Source organism: Zonotrichia albicollis, chromosome 10 (genome assembly GCF_047830755.1).
Source record: "Zonotrichia albicollis isolate bZonAlb1 chromosome 10, bZonAlb1.hap1, whole genome shotgun sequence".
Taxonomy (NCBI): domain Eukaryota; kingdom Metazoa; phylum Chordata; class Aves; order Passeriformes; family Passerellidae; genus Zonotrichia; species Zonotrichia albicollis.
Window position 1 is genome coordinate 18,603,410 of NC_133828.1, and position 14,050 is coordinate 18,617,459.

General features: G+C 39.3%; 1 protein-coding gene across 3 annotated transcripts in view; it reads right to left on the reverse strand.

Annotated features, from left to right (window-relative positions):
• The window catches only part of HECW2 (HECT, C2 and WW domain containing E3 ubiquitin protein ligase 2), a 143,154-nt gene that overhangs the window by 52,650 nt on the left and 76,454 nt on the right, over positions 1–14,050 (reverse strand). For all 3 annotated transcript variants that reach the window (XM_005490915.4, XM_026795747.2, XM_074548205.1), the window contains 3 exons: positions 7,556–7,650; positions 3,392–3,467; positions 1,423–1,592 (listed from right to left, as the gene is read on the reverse strand). In XM_005490915.4, the coding sequence (XP_005490972.2) occupies positions 1,423–1,592; positions 3,392–3,467; positions 7,556–7,650 (341 nt within the window). The remainder of the gene's footprint in view (positions 1–1,422; positions 1,593–3,391; positions 3,468–7,555; positions 7,651–14,050) is intronic.

Sequence of the window (14,050 nt, forward strand, 5' to 3'; positions counted from 1 at the left end):
TGGTTAGGTAGCCAAAGATATACTGAACAATGAGCAATAGGAGAAATAGGTCCTCAGTTCAGCTGCAGGCATCAGATAAACATCTTCAAAAAAACCAATTAAACTGGGTCAGGAATAAAATACCTTCCTCATGCTGAGCAACTGTCACAACTGGCTTCCTCTGATAAACAGAACTTAAAAATGTGTCACTCTCACTTTGCTATTATATTGCAAATTACTTTGCAGAAAGTATTAGGTATAAAACAGGATCAATCCTGCACCACTAGGACAGAATATGTAATGGGATCATAACTGCTGTTGTCAGAGTATTGCTAAAAGGAAGTTCCAGCAGCTAAAGCAAGCTAATACAATGTGTGCACCAGTGAACATTATCTCTTTTCTAATAAGCTTCAAAGCCAAGGAGAACTGGAGGAGGAATAAAAAGGGGGGGGGATAAACAGATAAATTTTCTTTCTAGCTACTGGATAGATGGACAGAAGAATCAGTGTAGAGACCTGAACTTTGGTTTTTTAAAAGATTTTAGGACTATTCACATCTACAGTCTTTCCCACAACCAAGCACCCTAGGGCAGTGCTAATGCTGGCCCTGCTCAGTTCTGCTTTACTGCTTGTTTGCTTTATGATTTGTGGAAACATTTCCCAAAGCCTACTCAATTTTCATCTCCCCAAAGAATGCATTAACATTCACCACAGTACAGGCTTGGCAGTCCTGAAAGGGCTATGGATGTGTGTCAGCAGTTTCACTTTGCCACATAAACATTTATCTTCAAAAGCACAGACATGGCTCTCCTGCACTCAATGACAGTTGTGGGACTGATCTCCTTCCATGGGATCTGCACAGTTTACCCAATACAAGCACGTTTGGCAAACTTGCAGACTACCAGTTTCCCCCCTTGCTGAGTGGTGCTCTAACACCTTCTTGGGTTTTTCTTCCTACAAGGTGTAGCTTGCAGGGGCTACATCAAAGAGCATCCCTCAGCCTGACAAAATGGAATATTTATCACCTGCTATGCAGCACGAAAACACCATTTCCAAGTGAAGAGTTGTGCAATCGCTGAGCATGAATGCTCATGTAGTGTAACATCTCTTAAAGAGTCTTCTCACAACATATAATCCAACTTTAATTAATTTATTTTTGCAGTTTGAAGAAATCTACAGGGTGGCTAAGTGAGTTCAGCTTTTTTTTAGCAGAGAAGGGAATGAACTGCCAGCAGCTGAAATACCCAGCTTTAATATGCAGACGATAACTGCTTCTATCCACCAACAGGGTTCTTAAAATTACTAAAATTTCTGTGTCACGTTAAATAACTAGCTACAAAATAAGCTCACAGCTTTCAGAGAGTAAGGCCTAATGCACGAGGAGAAAATGCAAGGCTGGAAGGCTGCATCAGCTGGCAGCCAGCTCCCAGAAGGGATACATTACCTCTCTGTGCCAAACAGGATTAGTTGTGTTACTGATGATAGTCGACCTTCTTTCCTGGCCATGGTGAGCAAACGTAGGAAATGTACTTTTCTTGCCTGGCTGAATGGACATCTTTAGATAAGGATCAGGGTTGAAGAACATGCCTTTTTTAAGTCCAGCTGCTCTAATATCTAAAAAGCAAAACAAGAAGGAAGGAAAAAGGAACTGAGTAAATTAAAGCTAGTTCACAAAGTAGTGTATTCCTAAAATATTACCCAGGAAATCAATTCACCATAGATTACTAAATAAAGCAACTTAAAAGTACTCACACATTAACTGGATCCAGTGTACAGCAGGAAATCAAGTGTTTTCCCAAAAGAATATAAGGAAGAACGGTATCAACATCCTCATTTACATTTGAGCCTCCACTTATTTGTAAAATAAAAAGCATAAACTTGTAGCTCACCTACAAATATTTTTTTAAGGTATCTAAGGTATTTCCACTCAAGGAAAAAAAAAAAGAAACCCCAACAGAAACAGCCCAAAATGAATCACACAGTACTTGTTTTGTTTCTGGATGAGGAGAGAAGATAAAAAACTGTATGGGAGGTAATGCAGTGAAAAGACACTTTCCAAAAGTTCAGTCTTTGATAAATGTAACTTTCCAAGTCTGCTCTAGAGTATGATGCAATTTTCTCCCAACAGAGCAGATAATCCACCTCACATAAAAGGAGGCAAAGTCTTCTGAAAAGGCTTCTTTTTTTCCTAGGGAAGCCTCAGTACTGCTGCCCTCACAACTTACAACAATAAATAATAATTTCCTCAGGAGCATATTGCCATGACGAAGGGCTTCAATGACAGTGCAGGCTTCAGCAACAAGAAAAATAAAGAGGTACTTTTTAATATAATATTATATTTTAAACTTAACAGTAAAACATTTCTCTGTAGGTTTGCTGAAGCACAAGATTTTTCTTTTTCCATTAAGTACAGCAGTATGCTGCATGCAGCAATGCAACTGGCACATACAGTTTAGACATTCAGCAGAATTCACTGCTCTAAAATTAAATGCCATGCCTGTGGATTTGGTAAAAAAAAAAAAAGAATCCTACCCAAAATTCAGAATTAAGCCATACAGCAGAAACAATTAAATAGAGCCATGTGTAAATGAACAATCCAAAAACATTACAGGACACGTGTCACATGCCTATCAGTCAAAATTATTTCATGGACTCCTCAGGCAGAATCCCTTACTTCAGGCACTCCTCAGGCAGAATCACAACTGTCTATTAAACAAAACAGGTTTTTCAGAACTCACAAAGCAATTACTTGCATAGTCCAGTATCTGAGTCTGTAGAACCTATCAGCTCTATCTCAGGTCACTGCTGAAAGGCCACTTCAAAAAGCATTTTTTCTGCTCTACCTTTACAATCTCTGCACATTTTATTGTCAGCTCTTCAATATTCAGAAGTGATTTTCATCTGCCTTTACTCAAGCTGAATATGCCTCTGTCTCACACAGGATTTCCCTGGAATAAAGTGCTAATCAAAACACGTGAAGCTGGTAGACTGCACCCCTACAGCTATTTCACTGTAGTGACAGCTTAGCTCTGTTACAAGTGAATTTTTTTCCCTTTCAAACCACCATTCAGCTATTGCTTTTTTCAAAGTGATGGAGCCAGACTGCATTTTAGTTACAAGTTATGCTTTCCACTCTTCAATCAGAGAGGAACTGTCCCTTGTGCAAACTGGAAACATCCCTAAATTTTTCATGCTGGGATATATCAAATCCATTTCTTTCACTCCTGGAGATGCATGATTCTGGCTGGTTTTCAACAAACAAAAGTTCTAAAGAAATGACATCTTTCAAGCCACTAGAGTGTGCTCCTACAGAGGCTAATGAAGAAAAACATTCCATCTTTGATGTTATTTAGAACAGAAACTTACATTTTTTTAAACAATAATTTGTAAAAGACAGAAGCATTGGTTTTTACCTGATAGGGTAAAGCTGACCAACTTCCTAGAGTGCTGAGCTCCAGAAGCACCTTCATCTGTGCCTTCTACTCCCATCTGAAGAGGAGGGAAAAAAAGACATATACCAAAGAAGTTTTCATCTGCTTTGTACATGCCTGAGGATGATAACACAATTTTAAGGTACTATGCTAGGGAAGGAGCTGCCTTATCACCACACACAGCCTCAGCCACAGCATTAGTTTACAGCAAAATATCTGTTATTTATGTCACACAGTGCTAATATATCAGTAGCCCAACTCTTCCAAAGAGAACATGTACAGGCTAACACACATGCAGACAATATTAATCAGAGAAAGCCTGTATCTTTTACAGCTTTCCCTTTTGTAAAATAACAAACAACAGCATGGATTTGTAATACACATCAAAGCACTGAGCTGTCCAGTGACAGCACATGTAACTTTTGTCACTTTCCACAAATAGATAATTTAGTGTGCAACAAAACAAAAAAAAAAAAAGGCAGAGATCAAAGAGAGACTAAAAAAGCTTTCAGCTCTATTAACAAAAGCTCCTTTTAAACAGAAAAGCGCATCAGACATCTAAATATAAATGTGGTCTAAAAGCTTATGCTGCACAGATTTTTGAGGTTTGGTTTCTACTGAAATCCCTCATTAGGTAAAGCACTACTTCAGAATAAAAGTTTCTCCTGTATTAATGTCTGTCTCTTTCAACTAGCAGAAGGATTTGTCTTTCAAGACAGAGGAGATGTGCATCCAGCTGAATAATCTATCACAGAGACATCAATGGAGAGAGATCTCTGAAGACAAATGGTTCCTTGGGCAGGCACTCACTCCCAGTCAGGAGAGGTGACACAGAAAAAGTCTGAGCCAAACACAGTGCTGAGGATTAATGCCAGTGATGGAACAGGGTCTGATCTATTGAAAGATGCAAATCAGCTGAATAAAAATGGGCACACCTGTGTGTGCAGATGAAGAATGGGAGGCAGCCCTGAGCAGCTGAGCAGTGGTTTGAAGTCACCAGATGGATAAATGACTCTGGAGCTGCAGCAGCCACAGGGAAGCTGCTTTGCATTCAACAAACACACAGTCGTTCCTTTTTACACTGCTTTAAGCTACTTAATAATATCATTTCAAATACTTCCCACAATGATCAGCAAGCACATCGGGATTTCATTGGAATTAGCAGACATGTGGATTTCTCCAGACAAAGTGATGAGGAAACAGCCATGATGTTGGGGCCTGGCATCCCCTGGGCCTCAGCAGTCTTGTCAGGGGACACACTGTGCCAGCAGGCACTGCCCCTCGCCAGCCAGTCCATTCCCTTCCCTCACTGCTGCCTTCATGGGCACTTCCCACCTCTCAGGGCAAGACAAGTCTCACCAGAGTGCTCAGAACTATCCCTTTTCCACCCAGCATGACATTATTATGCCAGTGATTTTATAAGGATGCCTAAGTAGTGACAGGTGGTAGCAAAATTATGAAGGCATCAAAAGCAATGGGTTAATTCCCGTTGGATCAGTGTCCCCTTGTCTACAGACAGATACCATGGAAGCAGTGAGAGTGATCCCACTGTGACAGCAATGCTGTCCAGGCAATGCCACAGGAATTGTGTATTCCAGTTTCCTCTTTTAGGCTTATTTCAGCACACACGGTTTTCCCTATTAAAAATGTTAGTCATCAACAAAAAGGCCTTCCCCATTCTATACCTGCTTTTCTGCTACAAGTTGGACTCCATTCAAATAATATAACTTTTATTGCTAACTTCACGTTATAGAAAACAGAATTTGCCAACAATTCAGCTACAGTAACATGAACGCTGACAGCGTTCCCTAGCACTTCCATGACTTTTCTATACAACCTCTTCCTGTTCCATTATGATCTAAAAAGCAGTTTCATTTCTTCTCCCCCAAGTGAAAAATTTCATCCAAGCACACACAGAGTTTTGCAGCACAAAGCTCAAGTCATCTGGTGTAACACAGTGTTTCTAAATGCTCCATCAGGTCTTCTATCTCCTCTGAGCCAAAGTAACACAATAGAATGTTAGCTGCTTATCCAAAAATATGATGGACTGAAATACCTGGTGTGATACACCATCAGTATGAAAAAATCCAGTAAGCAAGGAATTTATTGCACCATAAAAAAGGGGAGTGAGCACATCATGACTCTTACCACTTCCTCACACAGCATTTCTCTAAAACACAGAACCAGTACCAAGAGAACCCAGTGGTCTCTATTGCACAGTGCTTAAGATCAACACCAAAACCATGGAAATGCAGTGAAGTTTTTATGTTTAACAACAGGTTTACTTACACATAACTAACCCAGTATGACATTTTTAGGAAGCATAATCTGAACTGTCATACAACATTCTCATCAGGAAAAGTAACAGCTCTCTATTTCTGGAAGTCTGCACTGTTAATGCAAACAAAAATGTTTATATAAAATTACCCCTTCTAGCAGGTGTGTGAATTCTGCACAATACCCAGGACCTTACACATAACTAAACCAGTATGACATTTTTAGGAAGTATCATCTGAACTGTCATACAACATTCTGATCAGTATATCTAACAGCTCTCTATTTCTGGAAGTCTGCACTGTTAATGCAAACAAAAATGTTTATATAAAATTACCCCTTCTAGCAGGTGTGTGAATTCTGCACAATACCCAGGACCCTGCATTACTTTTCAAAGGAAAAAAAAATTTAAACAGCAAAAGCTGGTATAAGCCTTCAAGAACTAGCATGACTGTCAAAGACAGCCCTCCAGGTAACTACCAAGTCATTAAATGCACAGTTAGATGATAGATGTTCAGATGTCCTTTTGTTCAATGAATCCCAAAACTACTGGTGGATTACATGATAAGGTCAAGAAAATACAAAAGTTCACGTGGTTTCTCCACTCTGTATAATCACTCTGCTTCTCAGTAATGATCTAGTGCAGCACTCAGCCCATTATAAGGGTTATTCTGAGATGCATTTTTTCCTCTTGCTCACAATCAGACTACTTGTCTTTAGTTTATAAATTGATTAAAGACAATAGCTGGCAGGCTCATGAACTATGACACATTTTCTCCTGTAAAGTATAGAGTCTGTATGCATCTGTGAAACTGTTACTCATAGTGAGATCGGACAATTAAACGATAAACCTAGGTTTGTAATGCTAAGAGAAAACCCACACACATTTGGGTTTTCTCTTAGCATTACAAAGCATTACTAGAACAAAGTCTAGTACAGCACATTTAGGGTCAGATAACCATAGCATGTTGTGTATATAATACACAACACTGCCAAAGCACAAGTTCAGAATAAATGCTATGCAGTCTGAGTAATTTCTGCTTTACTGTATCCTCAACACTGCAGCTGTCAGGACACCACCCTGACAGTTGTGATCTTAAATATTTGGCAGCTAACATCAACAAATCAAATGCACTGTGAAACTTGCTGAAGCTTAGCTGCAGAACTAACCTGATAGATAAATCACTTGCAGCAAAAGCACCATGGTACAAGTTTGGAAGCTTTTTCTGCCACTGCTTAACAACTATTCCACTGCTACATAAACAACCAAAGAAACTCTTCTAAAACTTAAACAAGTCTCATAACACAAATGCAGTAAGACAATGCTTCTTGGTAATCAGGGAATTACTAAATTTCAATGGTATATGAACACTGAAAGAATTAAGTTTTGCAAGAGCAGAGTTTTTTCCAGTTTAATTCATACTAAGAATTGCCATCTCTGCAACAGTTCCATACTGAATATTAGGAAATATTTAAGAAATAGGAAGAAATGGAGACTCTGGACATGGTTTCAGTTATATAATCAAGTGAAAAATTCCTATTATGGTGTTAAATTACAGAAAACTATAAGTAGCAAAAAACTGAATGCAAGCAAAGTCAAATTCTTAGCATAAAAAACTTCAGTTAACCCCTGACTTTTTACTGTTATTTTATTATGAGCAATACAAAACCATGAAAATCACTTTTCAGTTTTCATAGTTTTTTAAGACAGCACTTTTTTGTTGTTGTTGTTGTTTGTAATTGCTGTCAATAGTAAAAGTAGGAGATATTGATGGGTTGGTCTGGCAGTTAATACTGTCATTACTACTATCATTTTATAAAGCCTATCAATAAATCATCCACAAATACAATGAACAAAAAGGCTAAACTCACCATCACAGCAGGGTTTTTCACAGTGATACATGGAGTAGTAGCTCTGAGGGCTCCACTAACACCATGGTAGTATTTAAAACAGATCTTTATTTCAGCTGAAAAGAAAACAAAAACCATATTAAACACTTCATGACTGACCCTAGGCAAAAGAGACACAACAAAAGGGTCCAGCTTTCAGTGACCTATCTTCAGAAACACTCTAACAGGAAATTAAAAATAGAGCTGCTGGTTATATCCTTGTTGTGTGTTGGGTCATTCTGTTACTTAACTGACAAAAATTATAACTTACCTAATTCTGCAACTCGTATTTCTGCTACTGTATCATCAGCCCTGAAAAAGGCACATAAAACATTTGCCACTAGGATGATTTTGTAGCACTTTGGAAGAACGTGACACACATGTGAAGGAAACTGGAATCACTTTATATATCAGAACACAGGAAAGGTAAATGTTGAACCATGTTTCTGGTCCCACTGATTAAAGTTTTGTTTGCTAAACTGCATTTGCTGCAAACAAAAGAGTATTACGTTTAACTGAAGCCTGACCTCCCCTGTAGTTCCTCTGCATTCTTCCAACCAAGCAGAACAGCTATAATTATGGCTGCCCTTGATCCTCTGGGATTTTCCCTATCTGGAACAATGTCTGTTTTCCCTCTCCATTGGGAAAACTCTTCTGTGTAAGGCTGGTGAGGGTTTTACCTCTGGGTACAGAGATGGCCACAGGCAGACAGCAATGGCCAAAGGCAGGCAGGAATTACAGCAGCCAGTTCAGACACAGGATGTGTATGAAAGTCTTGGCAGTTCAATTCCTCTGCTTGGTTTAACAATATGTCAGCAGTGCTGAAGTACAAAACCCAGAGTTTGGTGTATGATTTTGAGATATATATGGCCTGATTCCTTGAGGGTTGAGGTACCCACTTATCCCTACTCAGAGCAAGCCTGCTCAGCCAAAAAGGATTATTTATTTTTAAATTTGCCGCAATTACATATCAACATTTATTTACTATCTTCCTCCCAGAACAAAGGGGAGACACCTCAGAACAACTCTTCAAAGGAAAGTGGCTGGCTGACAGTGCCTCCAGGGAATCAGGAGGTGGAGAAGCTGCTGAGCCCACTTCCTCCTCCTCACAGATGAGTTCACACACAGAGACAAAACATGCTCTATTTACCACAAGCTTTACAGCAAAATTCAAAATGCAGACAGGATTTCTAATCACCTACAAAGGTTTATGAGACTTAAAACTCATCAGGCAGGACGATGGGTTAGTTGCCTCCTGAACTGAGCCATTCCGCTTTGCTACCAACAATGCTTATATCCAGGACTCACCAGAATTTCTAACTCACATAAAATCAGAGGTTCAGCACTTGCAAAATTTGGGAGGATTTATACAAGTACTGGACTCTCCACATTGTAAAATGCACGTACTAAGTAACAAGAACTCAAGTCTGAGCATCTCCTATTCACACCGAGAACATAAAGACAGTGTACTATTCCAACCAAAACTTCAAATTTCCAGCTATATTGCCTGCTTTTATAGCATTGTTTACTTTTATTGCAACCTAAGCTTAATTTTTCTGAGAGTTTCTGGAGCTACTGTTTATCCAGTCTGTTGTGACTATCTTCTGTCAATTCATCACTTTCAAACAAAATCTAGCAATAGAAAGGCTACCCAGCTGCTGGTTCTATCCACAGACAATCCATAACGTGATGGGGGATAAACACTCTCACTACACTGACAGGTACATTTATCTAAAGGTTGAAATGCATCCTCATATTTCTTTCTCTCAATGACTTCTATGAGCACACAGTACTTTTCAATACCTGTATATGGCTGGTGATAGAAAAATGCTTGATTCAAGAAATGGATCTGACATTCCCTTTCAGGTACACTAAATTAAAAAAAAATACAATCTGACAAACAAAATACCAAACTTCAGGACTTATTGCTAGAAATAATTTTAAAAAGCAGAGCATTTAAAAACATGACAATTAGACTACTTCTTCCACTTGCCAGCAGAAGCAGCACTGATTCAGTTTGGGCTTTATACAGCACTGCATTCACACATGCATTTAGAGAAATGGCAGATCAGCTGTTAGCACTGTGTCAGTGGGATTAATACAAGAGAAGCTGTGCTTGAAATTCAGCACAAAATTGAAAAAATGGGCTACCCACGATAGGCATGCAGATGTTGGCAAAATGAGCATGGATTTGCAAGACTGGATCTTATACACAGCAACAATACAAACACTTCATAGGGTAAGAGACACCAAGGTGGTTTTTTTCTTGGCTAATAATGCTAGAAACTGCAGTTAATGTAAACAGAAGAAGAGATCTCAGAGGAACACTGTAAGTTCAAAGCAGCTAAGGATGTAGCTTTTTGACATGTCTTGTGTGGCGCTATCAAAAAAAAATCTTGATTAGAAGAGGTTTTTCTTGATGACTGATGGATTCCTGACCTCTAAATCCATTGAAAACAAGTATCTGTGGCTGATCTGATAGTTACAGGTGTTGTGCTTGTTCTAAGGCAGCAGTAAGTCCAATTATCTGCAAACAGGACTTCAGTATTTTGAAAAATTAGTTCAATAACATATTAACACACAGCTTTCCTCTGAACTATTCCATACTCTAAATGCACTTTTGCACGTGTCACCTACAGAGTTTCCCAGTTTCTTTCATCTCTCCTGTCACCTTGTTTTTATGTGTTGCCTTCAGGGGAAAACTGGCACTTCTCTTTTTTCTTTCCTATTTATTCTTCCTCAACAGGTTAATGAGATTGCTTTGCATGGGATCCCTAATGAAAACATTAAGAGCAGTAAACCCAGCAAAGGAGATACATCTGTACCTGACCACAGAATCATTTGCTGTATCATTAAAGCAAATAAGATGTTTCAGAACACAAAAGAATTTTCATTCATGGGAAAAATTAATATACTTTTGATACTACGTGTCCTTTTATAATTGACATTCCTGCAGACATACAGACCACAATAAATTCCTTCTTTAATTAAAAATAAGCAAAAATTAAATTGGGGGGATTTATGATTCTTTCAAAGCTATCACATGGCCATATAAAAAGTGATATATATGTTAATTAATCTGAAAACTCTGTGAAACCATATTCCCCTTCTTTTAAAGCTAATAGCTGTTACCATGTCATAACCATAGTCTTAGAGCTCTATTACACAAAAATGTTGGAATCAGTAAAGGTTTCTGGGACTCAAACATTGACATTTGAATTTCAAAAGAACACCTGCATGAAATTATAGTGCTGTTACCTCTATGGACCATATACTTTTGCCTCTTCAGTAATAAAGGGATCAGCTTACACTAAATAACAGCTTGGGTTTAAAACATCTCTAATTCCCCAAAGTCCCTCACTAACTACTTTTTTATTGCCTTCAATACTTTACCTTTGCCCATCAAAAGAATGCTTTAATAAAAGACAGATACTAAGAATACATAAATACATGAGCATAATCCTTGGAGAATGCATTCTTTCTGGGAGACAGATAATGCGGGAAAGCAACCGTGTTTGCTGTGAGAACAGCTTGCTCCAGACAGACCCTAGTCAAACAAAACATCTGCATTAGAGGGGGAACCATCTCCACTCAGAAGGGATAAGAAGATATATCTCAAAAAAGAAGTAAAATCTAAGTTGGGTTACAACAGAACAGTCTCTAGAGCAAAACAGTGCTCCTGGTTCACTGTATGGAACCTGCACAGCAGCTGAAACTTCCTGGCCAATGCAGCTGAGTGCCCAGAAGGTACTTGGCTGAATCCATGGCTCTCTGCAGACAGAAACATATGTCCTCCAACAGTCACTGAGGAAAAAGCTGACAGAACAGTAACTCATTGGAAAAATATGAGAGCATGTTCTGCAAAACTTATTTAAGAAAACTAGAACAAATGAAGTCACTCACATTCATGCTTTACAAAGCTATAAAGGGAGATGCAATCCATGAAAAAGCTACAGATTTAAATCCTATTTTTTCCCATCTGAACCTGACAGACAACTGCAGAAATTTAGCAGTGCTATGTATGTCCTGCCTGTTGAACTTTTCTGTAGTGTGACAGTTCAATGAACTCAACATTTCTGTTTGGACATTTAGCATTCTCTTCTCTGCATCACTTTCAGCATGTGCGTTTTTGATTACTGGGCAGTAGCAAACAAGCAGCAGAATGCAAGGGCCAAAGCTGGCAGCCCTCAGGTACTTGCCACCTCTCTCAGCAGGTGTATCACAGACTTTATTTTACAGGAACATTAGGCAGACCACCTACAAAGTGACTTACAGAAAGCTTTTTAGCTAAAGTAGGATCAATAACAGAAAATGCTTATGTCCCACTGGTCCTTCCATCTAACCTGCTTCAAAGGGAACGTGGTGGACAAATGCTTGTTCAGGTACCAGAGCATCCCTATCCCTACCAGCCCCACTCACTTTGCTGCCAACAGAGATTCTTATTTAATAATAGTCATGAGAACTATTATGCTCCAGTTTGGCAAAGTAACTATAATCTAACCTTTAAAACAAAACACTAGGGTATTATGTGCATAAGGAAGTCAACAAAGCCTGCCACAAATGTAAAAAATACAAGACTTGATCCTGTTTCAGTTATTTTTGATGCTCAAAAATAGCTGTTAAGAGACAACATAAAAAACCAGCAGAAGAATAATAGAAGTATTTCTAACTCAGTGAATATGTCTATAAATAGAGTAGGGACAATAACCATGAGTCCCCAGACAGACCACTGAAAGGGTACTGGTTGCAGGGCACTGCACAGATGAATGTTCCAGGCTCAGAACAATTCCATGTGAGAAAACCATGACCTTTACAGAATTTAACTGGTAAAATTTTAAATGGTAAAAATATGAAGATTGGATACAAGTAATGAACTGCATTCATAGAACATTCATTAACATTGACCATTATGGCCAAAACCATTACAAAAAATAAATTCTGTTCATACCTCTAGTTACAAGTACCCCTTAAAAGATATAAGTATATAAAGTTCAATTTTTAAAATGAATATCTATCAGCTTTAAAAAAAAGAGAGCTGGGAGTCTGCTTTGCTAGCTATAAAGTAAGGCATTTCAGTCTGAATACACTATTTTTGCAAAAGTTATAATTTCATGGAAATAGGAACTGAATACCAAGAACTTCACATAAAACCTCATTTTTAACATGATACCAGTGTAATGCAAACACATATATTACCATGTCTTCTGAATATATCTCATAGTCTACTCATGTTCTTACTCATGGGGGATGAACAGATTGAGACCTGCCCTGCTGAGGGCTTGGGGGCAGCTGGTGGAGGGCAGGCTGGCCACGACCCAGCCATGGGCACTCCCAGCCCAGAAAGCCAAACCTGCCCTGGGCTGCATCCAAAGCCCCGTGGGCAGCAGGGCAAGGCAAGGCAGGGGATTCTGCCCCTCTGCTCTGCTCTGAGATCCCACCTGGAACCCCGCATCAGCTCTGGGGCCAGCACAGGAGGAGAGTGATTCCACAGGAGGCCATCAAGTGATTGGAAGAATGGACAATCTCTCTTATGAAGACAGACTGAGAGAGTTGGGTTTGCTCAGCCTGGAGAAAAAAAAGCTCTGAAGAGAACTCACTGCAGCCTTTTAGTACTTGAAGGGAGCTTATCAGAAAGATAGGGACAGATTTTTTACCAGGTACAGTGGATAATGGTTTTAAACTAAAATAGGGTAGATTAAGACTAGACATAAGGATGAAACTTTATACAGTGAGGGTACTGAAATGCTGGCATAGGTTGCCCAGAGGGGCAGTAGGTGCCCAGTCCCTGGAAGCACTCAACATCAGGTTGGATAGGGATCTGAGCAACCTGACCTATCAAAGAAGCCCCTTTGCAGGGGGGCTGCACTAGAGACCTTTAAAGGTCCCTTCCAACTTCAACTATTCTGTGATTCTATGGCACAAATGAAATTTTAGTTCAAAACACACTGCATCTGTGCAGTCACTGCATCCAAGTATCGCAGTGTGGCACCAGAAGTAATTTAACCACAAAAGTCCCAGGGGAGATTTGGAAATGATTGATGTGACAAGACTGGCAGTCTCTGGATGAATCCCAACAGCTGCCACTGTGGATTATTGCTCACAGCATCAAGCCATAGCACTGCTAAAGAAAATATATGCAAATCCATGTATTTCTATTCTACTGACAGTAATGACTATGACATCAAACAGTATAAATAACAACAAAGGTAGGTAAAGTAGGTGAAGGTGCTTCTTGTGGACACTGTAATTAACACTCATGGGACCAAAACTAAAACTTACAAATACAAGGCCAATACAATCTCAAAGCAGGCTCTCAGCCTAAACCCATGCTAATAAACCAGGCAGGACCATGGCAGAGAATCAAGAGTGAGCACATGCCCATCCACAGTGCTGTAACCTCCCCTGCTTTACCTCCTGGAATATGTACAGCTTTTCACTTCTGGGCACACTGCACATGGAACTGCATAGGCACCAGGC